The sequence below is a fragment of the Canis lupus genome, chromosome 36 (genome assembly GCF_011100685.1).
Source record: "Canis lupus familiaris isolate Mischka breed German Shepherd chromosome 36, alternate assembly UU_Cfam_GSD_1.0, whole genome shotgun sequence".
Classification (NCBI taxonomy): Eukaryota; Metazoa; Chordata; class Mammalia; order Carnivora; family Canidae; genus Canis; species Canis lupus.
In genome coordinates this window covers 5,404,385-5,420,531 of record NC_049257.1, presented here as the reverse complement: position 1 = coordinate 5,420,531, position 16,147 = coordinate 5,404,385, and the positions used below count along the sequence as shown (strand labels likewise).

At 34.8% G+C, this 16,147-nt stretch overlaps 1 protein-coding gene across 19 annotated transcripts in view; it reads left to right on the top strand.

The window, feature by feature from the left end:
* The window catches only part of BAZ2B (bromodomain adjacent to zinc finger domain 2B), a 293,190-nt gene that overhangs the window by 184,133 nt on the left and 92,910 nt on the right, over nucleotides 1-16,147 (top strand). For 15 of the 19 annotated variants that reach the window (XM_038584598.1, XM_038584610.1, XM_038584616.1 and 12 more), the window contains 5 exons: nucleotides 640-807; nucleotides 1,751-1,944; nucleotides 11,979-12,182; nucleotides 12,472-12,867; nucleotides 15,514-16,120. In XM_038584598.1, the coding sequence (XP_038440526.1) occupies nucleotides 640-807; nucleotides 1,751-1,944; nucleotides 11,979-12,182; nucleotides 12,472-12,867; nucleotides 15,514-16,120 (1,569 nt within the window). The remainder of the gene's footprint in view (nucleotides 1-639; nucleotides 808-1,750; nucleotides 1,945-11,978; nucleotides 12,183-12,471; nucleotides 12,868-15,513; nucleotides 16,121-16,147) is intronic. The other 4 variants (XM_038584612.1, XM_038584604.1, XM_038584615.1 and 1 more) reach the window with 2 other exon arrangements.

Sequence of the window (16,147 nt, the reverse complement as noted above, 5' to 3'; positions counted from 1 at the left end):
CTTATTTTGGAAATCTTTGAATATTTTTCATTTCTTAGACAAAATAACCTAACACTTTTGCTATCTTTATTTTTGTTTGAGAATAGAATATCTTCCTTTATAAATGTTCTTGAGGTATACTGATTTACAGCAGCAGTCTTTGTATTATTATTTATGATTTATCAGACCCAGATTTAAATTGAGGAAATTCTTGACATAGGTTGTAGATGGTACTTTAAGAATTTAAAGTATTTAATATGTTTAAAATATATTAGTATATTCTTAAATATTGTTTCTATACTAATTTAGAAAAATTATGGTATAAGTTATCAAAAAGTCCAGCAGTTCTTTAATATTCCAATTTTTCCATTTTATTTTTAAGACCATAGACTACCTTTTTTTTTTTTTCATAAACTTAGTCTCAAGGAAGCTGCCAAGTGAAGATCCTTGAATACTAACTTAATGAGGAGAGTAATGAGTGTATAACATCTAATCAGCTGTCTTACAGTTAGATGATCAGACTGTGTATAATTCAGCAATTTTGTTTCAAGATGAAATTTAATATTTTTTTCCAGGAATAAAATATAAAAAGCATTGTTACATTAACTAGAAAATTAATTCAAGTATTTTTTGCTTCTTTGTTTGGTGTTTGGTTTTGAGGTACAGAATGGTGGCGAACAACAGATGTTCATACTCGTACAGGGGCAACCTTCTTTCCACCGTTACTGGGAATTCCACCACTGTTTGCTCCTCCGGCCCAGAATCATGATTCTTCTTCATTCCATTCAAGGACTTCAGGAAAAAGTAATAGAAATGGTCCTGAAAAAGGTATTCCTGTTAACTTAAGTAATGTTTTATAAATTTTCCATTCCAATACCTCTTTTCAGTAGAGTTTAGGTTTGATAACATTTCTATAACAGTGTACTAGACACTTTCCCACAATGCCTTGCTTACTCCTTACAATAACTGGGAAATTGGGAGTATCCTCATTTCACATCCAAGGGTAAATAAGTGATTCGAGGACTGCTTACATGTCATTGTGGCATAGGCAGGATTTGAACCTAGACCTTTTAACTCCTAGTGCTACTGCTTTTTCCTCTCTATCTCATTACCTCCTTTGTGTAACCCAGTATAAGATTTACTTTTTCTGTAATTAAGCATTAAATTTGTCAAAATGAATATCCAACTGCTCCTTTTTAAAAAAAGTGATCATTAATATTTCTGCAGTTGATAACTGTTGTTAGAATAGCATTTACAAATTCTAATAGCATTTTGGATGGTTTATTTTTATCTTTTTTCATTTGGATAAGAGTTTTTGGTGAGTTTGCTCTGAAAAGGGAAATGTCCGCATTTAATTATATTTCTAAACATTTGTTTAATTGAAGTTAAATTCAGATAAATATCAAATTACCTTTTTAAAGTGAACAATCAGTGGCATTTAATGCATTCATGGTGTTGAACACCCACCATCTGTGTAGTTTCAAAACATCTCATCACTCTAAAAGAAAACTCCATACCCCTTAAGCAGTTTTTCTCCATTCTTCTTTTCCTCATTCTCTGGCAATCACTAGCTTGTGCACCATCCCTACAGATTTACTGTGACTATTTCATATATATGGAATCATACAGTATGTGACTTCTTGTCTGACTTTTTTTCACTTAGTGTGATATTTCAGAGAGTCCTTCATGTTATAGCATACATCATTACTTCATTCCTTTTTATGACTGAAGAATATTCTCTTGGATAAACATGTTTGTTTTTATTTTCAAGGTGTAAATGGGTCAATAAATGGAAACAGTACATCATCTGTATCTGGTATCAACACACCTGTATTATCCACTACTGCTTCAAGTTCTGTGGGACAAACTAAAAGTATAAGCTCAGGCGGAGGAAATCGAAAATGTAATCAGGAACAAAACAAAAATCAGCCTTTGGATGCTCGAGCTGACAAAATAAAAGATAAGGTGAGTTATTCCTTCAAGGACAAATATATAGCACATCTTTAAGCATTCTAAATTTCAAACCACATGAATCTATGGAATAACTTCTTAGGAATTACCAACTCCTACTTTACAGATGTTTATTTTTATGGTTTGATACTAGTGTTATGGCTCAAAAATTCTAACTATCAGCACCAGTATAAATAATACAAATAGTAGTAATAGCTAAGATTTATGGAGAACTTAACACATAACAGCTCTTCTCTAATTGTTTTGCATATAATACCTATTTTAATCTTCTGTATACCCATAATTAGCTAGGTATTGTTATTACAAATGGAGAAACAGAGCCTCAAAATAGTTGGCCAGTAAGTGGCCAGGATTTGAAGTCAAGTGGGCTGACCTCAGAGCCTATATTTTTAGGAAAACAAAAATAAGAAAACATTTTATTATGGGAAACTTCAAATATAGAGAATAGACAGCATAGTGTAATAATTCTGTATACCCATTATTCATTTTCAAATATATCACCTCATGGCCCGTGTTATTTCATTATATCCCCAACTGTGCAGGTTATCAGTTTATGCCTCTCCACTCTAAATTCACCCTTTTCTCCTTTCCTAGTTGGCACACTGTTAGACCTTGTCAGCAGAGGGTCTTGGAGAAACTCTGGAAGTGGACAGGGCTTCTGTTTCTGGTTCCAGTGTTTTCTTCTTGCCTTATGCCATGGCTGTCCGTGGGTAGCTTTCTCACCAGCTGGCAGCTTCTCTGTGGGCTCTGTTTAGGAGAACTAGTAGTACACACTGTCTAGGGAGTCTCATGGGCATCCCAGCAGGCATCTTAGTAGTAAGTGTTTCTGGGACGCCAGTGGGTGACTTTCTAGCTAATTTTACTGGCACCCCAGCAAGGAGGTTTCCAGCAACTTTTCCTGGCACTCCAGCAGGCATGTTTCCTGTTTGCCAAACTTGAAAGTGGCAACAGCCACTTTCTCTTCAACAAAGTTTGAAGTTCAGCCTTGGGTGAATGAGGTTGGTAGATAGAGGCCCTCTTCCAAGTTTACCTTTATTTTAATACTCTTCCTCCACTCTACAGGAAGTGGCTACTCTCTACATCTGCTATTACAATATTCTTTAGAGTTCTCTTTATCTTTCTTAGTAGTTCATATTCTGCTACTAGTTAATACTTCTATATGATAAAATTCCCCTGTTCAAGTTTTTGCTGTGGTTGCTGCCTTCTGACTAGACCTTGTCTGCCACAGGAAAGATATTATCAGGAGTAGGGTGGATATGCAGATTGCATAATGATAAATTCACTCTAATATTCTGGTTACCCTGAGCCTTTAGATTTCCTCTTCCACATCATGCCAGGGAAGCTGTGACATTTCCACTTTATTAAATGTAGGCTACGACTGAGTCCAGATTTCTTGCATCCAAGCAAGTAACCTGAGATACGTCCAGGTACACGAACTAACACATTATATCCAGAATTTCTAGTAAGTGCACCCATATTAGTGAATTTGGTCTGCTCTCATTTGTAATTTCTTCTTGAGCTGAGTGGTCTTGATTTATTTTGAAATAAAGTCTTAGCATCAACTGCAAACATTTTGGAAACAAAGATAATAACTAGGGGAGTGTCTTCTCATCTCTAAATTCTATAAAAACCGTGTTGAAGCCCTGGTGTTCTGGGGAAATAGAGTCAGCAGTTTGTGATGGTGCACATATCACTTTCTTCACCATCTCAGCTATAATACCAAGGGGACTTTTGACAACACAGCAAGAAGAGCAAGATATGGATGGCCACTGACTGTAAATAGCAGTGATCCAACCTTACATCATCAGATTTCAACAAGCCTCCCGGGTTCTGATTTCAATCTTGAAGAACTATTTTATCAAATTTTCTTTTGCCCTTTTTCAAGACAGCATCAAGCCCCTTAGGTTTTCCAGGATCAACTGAACAAATCAAGATTTCTTTCTTTTTGCCCAGAGTATTTCACAAAAACACTTCCTCTAGATCTTTCAGTTCCTTTTTCAACAGAAGATAAATGTTTTCCATGACACTGTAAGACATATGAAAGTCTAGGAAAAGGTCATGTAGTGAAGCCAAGAAGCTTAATGGTATCCATCACAAAAACTCAACAGGACTGTGCTTGGGCCCAAACAAACATTTTCTTTCCTTTTCAATCCACCCCACTGAGCACTTCAAATCACTCATTGAGCAAACGTGATGAAAGACTCTTGGTTGTTTCCAGGGCTCCAGGGTGGCTCAGTTTGCTAGGTGTTCAACTCTTGATTCCTGCTCAGGTCATGATCTCAGGGTCATGAGATTGAGCCCCATGTCATGCTCAATGCTCAGTGGCGAGTCTGCTTGAGATTCTCTCTCCCTCTGCCCCTCCCCCCACTCATTTGTGTACTCCCTCCCTGTCTCAAATAAATCTTAAAAAAAAAAAAAAAAAAAAAGATTCTTTGTTGTTTCCTTCCAGGGACACAGGTCCAGGGTCATATTCTCCACCTGTTGTTCTTTAACTGTCCTTATTCTTCTTCCTTATGATTTATTTCACTGGCATTCCCATTAGTATGAGCTCTACAAGGCTATGTCAGCACTGCTTCCGGCTTCCCCACAGCCAGACACTGACTAAAACACTACCCATTCCTTATTCCCATAGTAATTTTTGTTAACTTTTATAAAATTAGTATTTTTAACTGGAAAATATATAGTAAATCTCTTTTCACTTTATTTTTTTTTAAGAAGTGCTTTTGAGGCCTCTGGGTGGCTCAGTTGATTTAAGCATCTCCCTTCAGCTCGGCTCATGATTCCAGGGACCTCAGCAGGGAGCCTGTTCCTCCCTCCTCCCCTCCCCCCTGCCCTTGTATTCTCTGTCTCTCACTCTGCTCTCTCTCTTTCAAATATATAAATAAAACCTTTAAAAAAAAAAAGGAGTGTTCTTTTTCTCTTTTATTCAAGTATATTGAACATACAGTGTTATATTAGTTTCAGATGTACAATGTAACAGTTCAGCAATTCAGTACATTACTCAGTGCTCATCAGGATGAAGGTACTCTTGATCCCCTTTATCTATTTCACCTGTTCCCCACTCACCTACCCTGTGGCAGCCACCAGTTTGTTCTCTGTATTTAAGAGCCAGTTTTCTTATTGTTCGTTTTGTTTCTCAAATTCTACATATGATTGAAATCATATGGTATTTGTCTGTCTCTGACTAATTTCACTTAGTGTGATACCCTCTAGTCCACTCATGTTGTTGCAAGTGGCAAAATCTCTTTTTTATGTCACATCTTCTTTATCCATTCATCTATTGTTGAGCACATGAGTTGCTTCCATATCTTGGTTATTATAAATAATGTTGCAGTAAACAGAAGGTGTATATACCTCGTTGAATTCATGTTTTCATTTTCTTTGGATAAATGCCCACTAGTACAATTATTGAATCATATGGTAATTCTATTTTAATTTTTTGAGGAATCTTCATACTTTTTTCCAGAGTAGCTGTACCAATTTGTATTCCCACCAATAGTGCATAAGGGTTTTTTTCTACATAGCCTTGTTAGCACATGTTATTTCTTTTGTTTTTGGTTTTGACCATTTTAACCAATGTATGGTGATAATTCATTGTGGATTTGATTTTCATTTCCCTGATGATGAATGATGTTGAGTATCTCTTCATGTGACTATCGGCCATCTGTAGGTCTTCCTTGGAAAAATGTCTACTCAGGTCTTCTACTCATTTTTTAATCAAATTATTTTTAGTATTGAGTTGTATAAGTTCTTTAAATATTTTGGATATTAACCCTTTATTGGATATACCATTAGCAAATATCTTCTCCCATTTAGCAGGTTGGTTTTTTTGTTTTGTGGATAATTTCTTTAACAGTGCAAAAGCTTTTTATTCTGGTAATGTCCTAATAGTTTAATTTTGCTTGTGTTTCCCTTGCCTGAGGAGACATAGCTAGAAAAGTGTTTCTATGGCTGATGTCAAAGAAATTACTGGCTATTTTTCCTTGTAGGAATTTTAAGCTTTCAGATCTCATATTTAGGTCTTTAATTTATCCTGAGTTATTTTTGTGCATGGTGTACATTCTTCTGCATGTAGATGTCCTGTTTTCCCAGTACCATTTGTTGAGGAGACTTTTCCTCATTGTCTTTTCTTGCCTTCTTTGCTGTAGAGCAATTGACCCTAGAAGTGTGAGTTTATTATTCTTTTCTCTTGATCTTTGCGTCTATTTTTATGCCAGTACCACACTATTTTGATTACTACAGCTTTGTAGTATATCTTGAAATCTGGGATTATGACACCTCCAGCTTTGTTCTTTCTCAGGATTGGGTTTGACTCTTCAGAATCTCTTGTGGTTCCATAGAAATTTTAGTATTATTTGTTCTAGTTCTATCAAAAAATATTGATATTTTGATAGAGATTGAACTACATTTGTAGATTGCTTTGGGTAGTATGGACATTTTAATAATATCAGTTCTTTGAATACATGAGCATGGAATATCTTTCCATTTGTGTCATCTTCAATTTCTTTCATTAGTGTTTTGTACATGTCTTTTACCTCCTTAAGAGCTATTCCTAGGTTATTATTATTATTGGTGCAATTGTAAATGGTATTGTTTTCTTAATTTCTCTTTCTGCTACTTCATTATTGATATATAGAAATGCAACAGATTTCTGTAAATTAGTTTTATATCCTGCAACTTTGCTGAATTCATTAATTCTAGTAGTTTTTTGGTGGAGTCCTTTGGGTTTTCTATATATAGTATCATGTCATCTGAAAATAATCAAAGTTTTACTTCTTCCTTACCAATTTGGATGCCTTTTAAGTATTTTTTCTTGTGTAATTATTGTGGCTAGGACTTCCAGTATGATGTTAAATGAAAGTGGTGAGAGTAGACATCCTTGTCTTGTTCTTAATCTTAGAGGAAAAGCTCTCACTTTCTCACCATTTAGTATGATGTTAGCTGTAGTTTTTCATATATGGCCTTTAATACATTGATATATGTTCCCTATAAACCTACTTTGTTGAGGGTTTTTATCATGAATGGATGTTGTACTTTGTCAAATGCTTTTATGAATCTACTGAGATAATCATATGTTTTTTATCCTTTCTCTTATTAATGTGATATATCACATTGATTGATTTCTAGGTTGTCCAGTTTGTTGGTATATAATTTTTCATTCTATTCTCTTATAATCCTTTGTATGTCTATGGTGCCAGTTGTTATTTCTCATTCTTCATTTCTGATTTTATTTATTTGAGTCCTCTCATTTTCTTGATGAGTTTGGCTCAAAGTTTTAGCAATTTTATTTATCTTTTCAAAGAACCAGCTCCTGGTTTCATTGATCTATTATTCTTTTAGTTGCTCTACTCTTTATTATTTTTATTCTTTTACTGGCTTTGAGCTTCGTTGGTTCTTCTTTTTCTAGTTCCTTTTGGTGTAAGGTTAAGTTGTTTATTTGAGATTTTTCTTCTTTCTTTAGGTATACCTGTATTGCTATAAACATTCCACTTGAATAGCTTTTGCTACATCTCAAAGATTTGAGATTGTTGTATTTTCATTTATCTCTATGTATTCTTTCATTTCCTCTGTGATTTCTTAGTTGATCCATTCATTGTTTAATGATGCATTATTTAGTTTCCATGTAATTGTGTGCTTTCTCATTTTTTTCTTGTCTTTGATTTCTAGTTCCATACTGTTGTGGTTGGAAAAGATGCATGATATAATTTCAGTCTTTCTGAATTTATTGAGACTTATTCTGTGGCCTAATGTGATCTATTCTGGAGAATGTTCCATGTATACTTGAAAGAATGTGTATTCCATTGTTTGGGGATGAATGTACCTCTTAGAAGTGGTGCTAAAATCTAGTAAGATCTGAAATCCCCAGTGCCTCTACAATGTACAATGCATTGATTGAGCAAGACTTAGAGCATGCATATGAAATAGACCCTGTTCTTAGTTATGATAAGGAGTCTACATTGACATTTCTGAACAAAAATCAGTGGTATTAAAGCAAAAATATTTCATGAAGCAGGTACTAAAAAACTTACATAGGCACCTCTTCAATGATGTGAAGAGATGGATTCTATACACACATATGTTGAAATTACACTAGAGAGAGACTGCCTATCAAAGTAAGGGATATTAGAACTTAAAATTTCAGAAAAAAGAGCACCTTTGAATAATACATTGTTTGGCATGAATTTGTAGTCATAGGTTGTCAAGTAAAATGGAGATGAAGGACAATTGGAACTAAGGAAGAAAATCTTACACTTTTCTTTTTTACCCAGTATTTTTCAGTTTTAAAAGCTTTTTATTTTCATTATTTTATTTTTTAAAAGATTCACTTATTTATTTTAGAGAGAGACAGAGAGCATGCAAGTGGAGGGAAGAGCAGAGAGAGAGAGAATCTCAAGCAGACTCCCTACTGAGCATGGAGCCTGACGGGGGGCTTGATCCCACGACCCACGAGATCACAACCTGAGCTGAAATCACAAGTCAGATGCTTAACTGACCAAGCTACCCAAGCATCCCCTAAGAGCTTTTTAAACATTGCTTAGGTAACCCTTTTCACGTGCAGTTTGAAAAAATGTTCTTCAGCTAATTTTGATAATCCCTCCTGGGTATTGCTATCTTAGTAGTAGGCATTGAAAATAATAGATTAAGTCTAATTCCCTTTTATACAATGCATGTATATTTAGAATAAATGTAGATATTTTAAATTAAACAATATACATTACAGACTAAAATACACATATAGCCTGTTGAGAAAAGAAAATAAAACCGTTCAAGTTGAGTAAGTTCCACTCCTGCAGTTATAAACCAGTAACAAGTTACTGTTACCACAACAGCCAAACAATCTTTTAAAAACATAAGTGAGTTTTTATGGTTTTAAAATATCCTATGTTATCATTCCCTCCCATAGTTTCCTAACCCACTCAGCCTACAAGACCCTGTATGATCTGACCTCTGCTAGTCCATCCAGCCTTATTTCCTGTGTGTGTGTCTCCCTCTCTCTCTGGTTCCGTGTGCTGTAGCTGATTTAGCTGACCTATCCATTTTTTGAACATGCCAAACTTATTTCACTGCTTTTGCCTTTGGTCTATCTTTAGTCTGGAAGGCTCTACTGGTTTATCTCATATGAGTGTCTTTCAGTCTCCATTTAAGTCTCAGCTCAGAAAGATCGTACCTAATAAGTGCATCTAAATCTTCACCCCCAGCACACACTGTCTGTCCAACTATCCTGTTTTAGTCAGAGTATGTATCTAAAAACACTTATTTATATTGTTTGTTGATTCTCTTCTCCTTGTTACCACTAGGGCAGAGTTGCTGTCATTCCTTTGTATCCTGAGAGGCGAGTGACTGACTGTGCCTGGTACATAATAGCCTTGACTTTGTATTTATTTTGTTATTGAAAGAAATAAGTGTACAGTGAGATGAAAGTTCAAGGAGAGGGTTCTGAAAAGCTTTCCCAGATTGGAATGGGGTTGGGGGGGTGGTGATAACCTAAGAAGAGACAGGAAAGAGACCTACTACTGAGTTGAGTATGAATACAAAGAACTACACACATACATACAGCTAATAGAGACTAAGGAGACAAAATTCGTAATACTGAATCTGATTTTTTTTGTTTTTCTATAATTAATACCTGGACGTATCTATTCACTTCTACTTCTTTTTTCTAAAATGGGGACTAAATTTATTAACTTAATAAAGCCAAAGACTCTGTAAACTGTCAGTGTATGGTCTGCGAAGACTATCTGCACCAGAATCACATTTAGTTCTTGTTAATGTAGATCCCTGTGTCCTATTTTGAATTGAAACTCAGGAATCTGCTGGTTGTGGCAAGTTTAGCAAGTAAATATTTTACACTCTGAAACTTTAGAATCCACACTTCCAGACCTACTCTTGAGGCATGTAGACTCCATTTCTCATGCCACCCTTAAATTAAAAACTGCACAAATTACTTGGGCATTAAAATAGGGGTTTATTTTTCTCTGGTAAATTACTATATCTCCTTTAGGTTTTTCCTTTCTTAGTCTCTATTAAAACCCAAAGTGGTAACTTCTATTTAGATAATTTTATGATTTTCATAATCTTGCTATACATGCTTAGAAACTCACAATAGATTTTGGTTACAATGAAGGAGCTTTTTCTCTGCCAAATAAATGGTAGGCTTAGTGTTATTATATTACTGTTGTTTCCCTTTAATCTCTACTTTGGTCTGTTTCATCCTGTGATACCCACACTATTCCAAGTCAGTTTCTCATCACTCTGCTTTACTGTGAGGGAGACATAATTCCAGAAATGATGATTACTGTTAGTTGACTTACTGAAGCATGTGTCTCTGGAGGAGGCATTACGTTTGCTAGTTTGGAACAGTTAACACAGGGTACCATTGTAAGGAGAGTATAACAACAGGAATGACTGTCTTCACTCATATGCATTTTATTTCATTTAAATCAAATTTCAGAAAGCACAAAGGAAAGAGTACTAATTTGCAATCTAGAACTCTCACTTCAACTTGGCTTCTTTTTGTAGAAGTGTATTATTGTCTTTCATGCCCCAAACTCATACAGACAGGCTGTATTTCTATTAAGACCATAATTTTGGGGGCACCTGGTGTCTCAGTGGTTGAGCATCTGCCTTTGGCTCAGGTCGTGATCCCTGGGTCCTGGAATTGAGTCCTGCATCAGGCTCCCTACAGGGAGCCTGCTTCTCCCTCTGCCTATGTCTCTGCCTCTCTCTCTGTGTCTCTTATTAATAAATAAATAAAATCTCTTTTTTTAAAAAGGCCATGACTTTTGTAATTCATTGCTTTTGTAGTTTATTGCTGCTATTTTGTTCTTTATCTATCAACAAATCCTATTGAAATGTTCTTATGTAATTTTGGATTGTATTCAATCTTACTGCTTTATCATGTCAGTATTTCTCCTTTTCAGTTTTCCTATTGGCAGAGTTTTAACTTTCCCATTGTTTATATAGCTGTTTAGTCATAAATCATCTCATAATTTTTCCTTCTTTTTATCCACTACTGTTGTCTGTTCTGGAGTTTGTTTGTTTGTTTGTTTTTTAAGATTTATTTATTTGAGTGGGGAGGGGAAGAGGGAGAAAGAACCTCAAGCAGACTTCCCACTGAGTGCGGAGCCCCACTCGAGGCTCAATCTCGAGACCTTGAGATCGTGACATGAGCTGAAATCAAGTCTGAGCCTTAACCAACTGAGCCACCCAGGCACCCCTACTACTGTCTGTTCTTTAAACACAAAACTTGTTTTTTAATGTGATGTAATATCACTTTGTACCAATTTTAGATTTTCTTTTTCCTATATAGCCTTAAATGCTCCAGAAATTAATATCTCTTTATTATATTATCTGTCTTTTCTGGAGTGAAATATAAAAAATTAAATTCCTTGCTAAATCAGCCCCTAAGTCTTTTGCTACTTATTTTCTCTTCTCTCTGGTACTTGTGTTAGTTTTTTTTTTTTTTTCCAGTACTTGTTACATATGGAATTACTTGCTTTCATATTAGTCATTTGACTACTCTACCAACACTAGAGTTTAAGTCCCTTGAAGGCAAGGACTCTGTCTTAGATACCATTGTTGTCAACACCTAGAAAGGTGTGTTTGGCATGTTATATGTAAATATTTGGTTAAAATAAGAAAGAAGACTAAAGCTAAATATTGAACTTCAATGTCTGTATCCCTTATCATAATTGGAATTGTTTTGTAAATTGCTCTTTTTAATCTGTCATACATTTTGAAGCATGGCAATCATGAAAAGATCATATGAAAAGATATATACTATATCAGTGTTTCTAATGTTCTGTACATGACAAAGCCTGTACTTTTTATTGGAGAATTCCTTTCAGATAAGTTAATTGGATCTGTTTGTTGAATAATTGCCCTTACAACATATGCCTTTTCTTCCCTTTTTTCTAAAATGACATATTTAGATGGAAATATCACTTGAATATTAAAAGAGCATACCTCTTACTGAAGTTTGAATTTTCCCAAAAATAAAGTCTTGCTAAAAACTTGTCTTTACCCAGAAACCAAGGAAGAAAGCTATGGAAAGTTCTAGCAACAGTGATAGTGATTCGGGTACATCATCAGACACCTCAAGTGAAGGCATTAGTAGTAGTGATTCAGATGATCTAGAGGAAGATGAAGAAGAAGAAGATCAAAGTATTGAAGAAAGTGAAGATGATGATTCTGATTCAGAGAGTGAAGCACAACATAAAAGTAACAACCAGGTATAAGTAGTTTCATTGGCAGTATCCACACATTCTTCCTACTTAGGAATTAACTGGTTTATCTTGACTCTCAAAATCTATAAAGTTTAAAGGTAATCATATCTTTAGATCTTAACATTTGCACAAGAAAGGAGATGGAGAAACATTTTTAAAGGGACATTTGGTATATTTTTAGTGAGCTTTATGTAACTGTCATTAGCACTTTTTAAAGTACCCTTTTCTCTCCAACTGCTTGACGTTCTTTGTTTTAATAGATATTAAGAAGTCACCTTGTTATTTTTCTCTACAGGTGCTATTACATGGTATGTCAGACCCAAAAGCAGATGGACAGAAAGCAACTGAAAAAGCCCAGGAAAAAAGAATACACCAGCCATTACCTCTTGTGTCTGAATCCCAGACTCACTCATCATTCCAGTCCCAGCAGAAGCAGCCTCAGGTTTTGTCACAGCAGCTTCCATTTATTTTCCAAAGCTCTCAGGCAAAGGAGGAATCTGTGAACAAACATACAAGTGTAATACAGTCTACGGGATTGGTGTCCAATGTGAAACCTTTATCTTTGGTAAATCAAGCCAAAAAGGAAACTTACATGAAACTCATAGTTCCTTCTCCTGATGTACTTAAAGCAGGGAATAAAAATACCTCTGAAGAATCTAGTCCTTTGACCAGTGAAATGCGATCCAAACGGGTAAGTTAAAAATTATTTAGGGTCAGCCCAGGTGGCTCAGCGGTTTAGCGCCACCTTCGGCCCAGAGCCTGATCCTGGAGACCTGGGATCGAGTCCCACATCAAGCTCCTTGCACGGAGCCTGCTTCTCCTTCTGCCTGTGTCTCTGCCTCTCTCTCTCTCTCTCTCTCTGATGAATAAATAAATAAAATCTTTAAAAAAATTATTTATAGAAGAATTTTATTAGAAAAAGAGCTTTTATATAGTCTTAAAATACACAAGTTTAAATTAAATTCTGCTCTTATTTTCATACCTTATTAGTTACCAAGAATAGAATATACACATCAGAAAACTAGATTTCTCTGATTTTTATATTTACATATACATCTGCTTAATATATTCTTGGCAACACGATCATGTCATTTTTTTCCTGAAGTATAATGCTTTAGCAGTAAGGGGAGAAATACATTTGAATAAGATATACTCCACAATTACTTTTGTTTAAGATCAATGTCCTTTTTCCCCCTGATATCAATATATTCTTTTTTAAAGAAATAAAAGAGTAATTTACCTCTGTAGTCATATAATATAACAATTACAAGCATAAAAATCCTGCATGAAGAATCATTTTCCTTTGCTATTTTTATTATTTTTTAAGAATTTTTTCAAAGATTTACTTATTTATTTTAGGAGAGGAAGTGCACATGCTTGAATGTGGTGGAGGAGAGGCAGAGGCGAATCTCAGACTCCCCGATTGGAGCCTGACTCGCTCATCTCACAACCCAAGAGAACTAAGTGGGAACTAAGAGTCTGTCGCTTAACTGCTGAGTCACCCAGGCAGAATACTCATTTTTTAAAAGAATTTTTTTAAGATTTATTTATTTATTTATTAGAAAGAGAGTTCCTTTGCCATTTTTAACAAACTATATGAAATACAAAATATTTTTAATAACTTTTATTAATGCAAATGCCAGAACCACTAATCAGAGAATCTTTTTCATCTTTATTGTCTTGGTATTGATTTTGTATTGCTATATAATCTACATTCATATGTCTAGTAGAATTCCAGTAATTAAACGATCAGTGCCTTTTATTCTAGAACCAATCCAGAGTAGAGAAAAAAATATTATGTTTGAACATAGTATCCTATCTTTTGATTACAAAAATTATCATTAGGCCTCCTCATCATTAGATAACACTTGTACAACTCCTGCAGTTTGCCAGCTATTCCTTTAAGTACTGAACATGCATTTACTCATTGGACACTAGCAACTGTAAGTGTTACTAATAGACAATCAAATTGAGGTTCAAAAAACTTAAATAACTCCCCCAGGATCACACTGCTAGTTAGTGATAAAGTTGGAGTTCACATCTGGGCAGTGTAGCACTAGAATCCTCATTCTTAAACACTGTGATATGCTGCCTTTCTTTCTTAAAAAAGTTGGTATTCTTGTCCATTAACCCTTATTTTACTGTAAAGAATTTAAGAACAAAGTCAGAGTAAAAAACTGGAATAAATCAGGCTGTTTTGAGAATTAAGTGAGTAATTCTCAAGCTTAAGTATATATTAGAATTACTTGGACAATTTTTAAAAAAGAACACCTCAGGACAGCTAAATCAGGATCTGTTGTGTTGAGACTAAGGTATTGCATATATTAAAATCTTCCAAATGTATAGCCAGATTTGGAATCCCTGATCTAAATGGAATGACCAATGGCATAATACCATGCATATGATAACTTGTAATGTACTGCTCAGTCATAAGGACGTATTGTTATTGGCATCACATTATTGACTCTCCATGTGTAAATTAGGCAAACTAAAAGTTACATTGTTTGGGTTATTTTAATTTTTCATTAATGTATATTCCACTTAGAGATAAATTATAGAGCACATCAGGAGTTATTTGCATTTTGAAAGGTTTCTTAATTTTTCAAAGAGTTTCTTAAATGTTTCTTATTTAAAGAATTTTATATGACTGCCTATTAGAAAGTCACTTATTAAACAATTGCTTAGTAATTGTAACCAATCTAGACTTCCTACACATATGATCTTATGTAATTTTCGCAAAATTGTGTGAGGTAAAGAAACTAAAGCTTAAAGAGACTAAGTCACTTGTTAATATCATAGAACAAGTAAAGAGCAGATGGATTTTTAAACCAAGGTCATTTCTTTTTGAAAAGCAGGAGACACTAAGGATTTTGCCCAGGAAACTAACATAGCAAAGGCTTAAATTAAGATGAAATTGGCATCAGCATATAGCATATATTGGGAGAAATGATGGTATATGGCTTAAGTTTGAGCAATATCTTGATGAAAGAATCCAAAAGACATAGAGATATGGCTGACTTGGAAGAAAGAAAAGTAAAAGATGTTTTTAGCGTTTCAAATTTAGATTACTGAGACACTAGGAACAAAAATAACGAAAGGAGGGAGTGAAGAAACCTGTATTTTGAGAGGAGAAAGACTAATGGAATTTTAAATATATTATGTCTAGCCAAGATTCAGCAACCAGCTTGTAGTCATCACTACCACTAATTTTAAGCACTTGTATATCATGATTTAAATTTGTATCTGAGCAGCCATTGTCAGATATGGAAGGCAAATAAAAGTAATCTTTGTTTTTATGGTACATTGTTGTTTTGTATTTTAACTTATATTTCAACAGGAACAATATAAACAGACATTCCCAGCGCAGTTAAAGAAGCAAGAGTCATCCAAGAGCTTGAAGAAGGTTATTGCAGCTTTGTCAAATCCAAAAACAACCTCTAGTTCACCAGCACATCCAAAACAAACAGTAGAAAACAACCACCCTAATCCATTCTTGACAAATGCACTTTTAGGTAATCATCAACCAAACGGAGTTATTCAAAGTGTCATTCAAGAAGCCCCTCTAGCACTTACTACCAAAACTAAAATGCAGAGTAAGATTAACGAAAACATTGCTACTGCAAGTAGCACTCCTTTTTCCTCACCTGTAAATCTGAGTACAAGTGGGAGAAGAACCCCTGGCAATCAGACAACTGTGATACCCTCTGCCTCTCCCATACTGCATACTCAAGGGAAGGAAAAAGTGGTTAGCAATAATGTAAACACAGTAAAAACACAGCACCACCCGCACCCTGCAAAATCTTTAGTGGAACAGTTTAGGGGAACAGACTCAGACATTCCCAGTAGTAAGGATTCTGAAGATTCAAATGAGGATGAAGAAGAAGATGACGAGGAAGAAGATGAGGAAGATGATGAAGATGATGAATCTGATGACAGCCAATCAGGTTATTTTTTATTTTTAAATTTAAAGT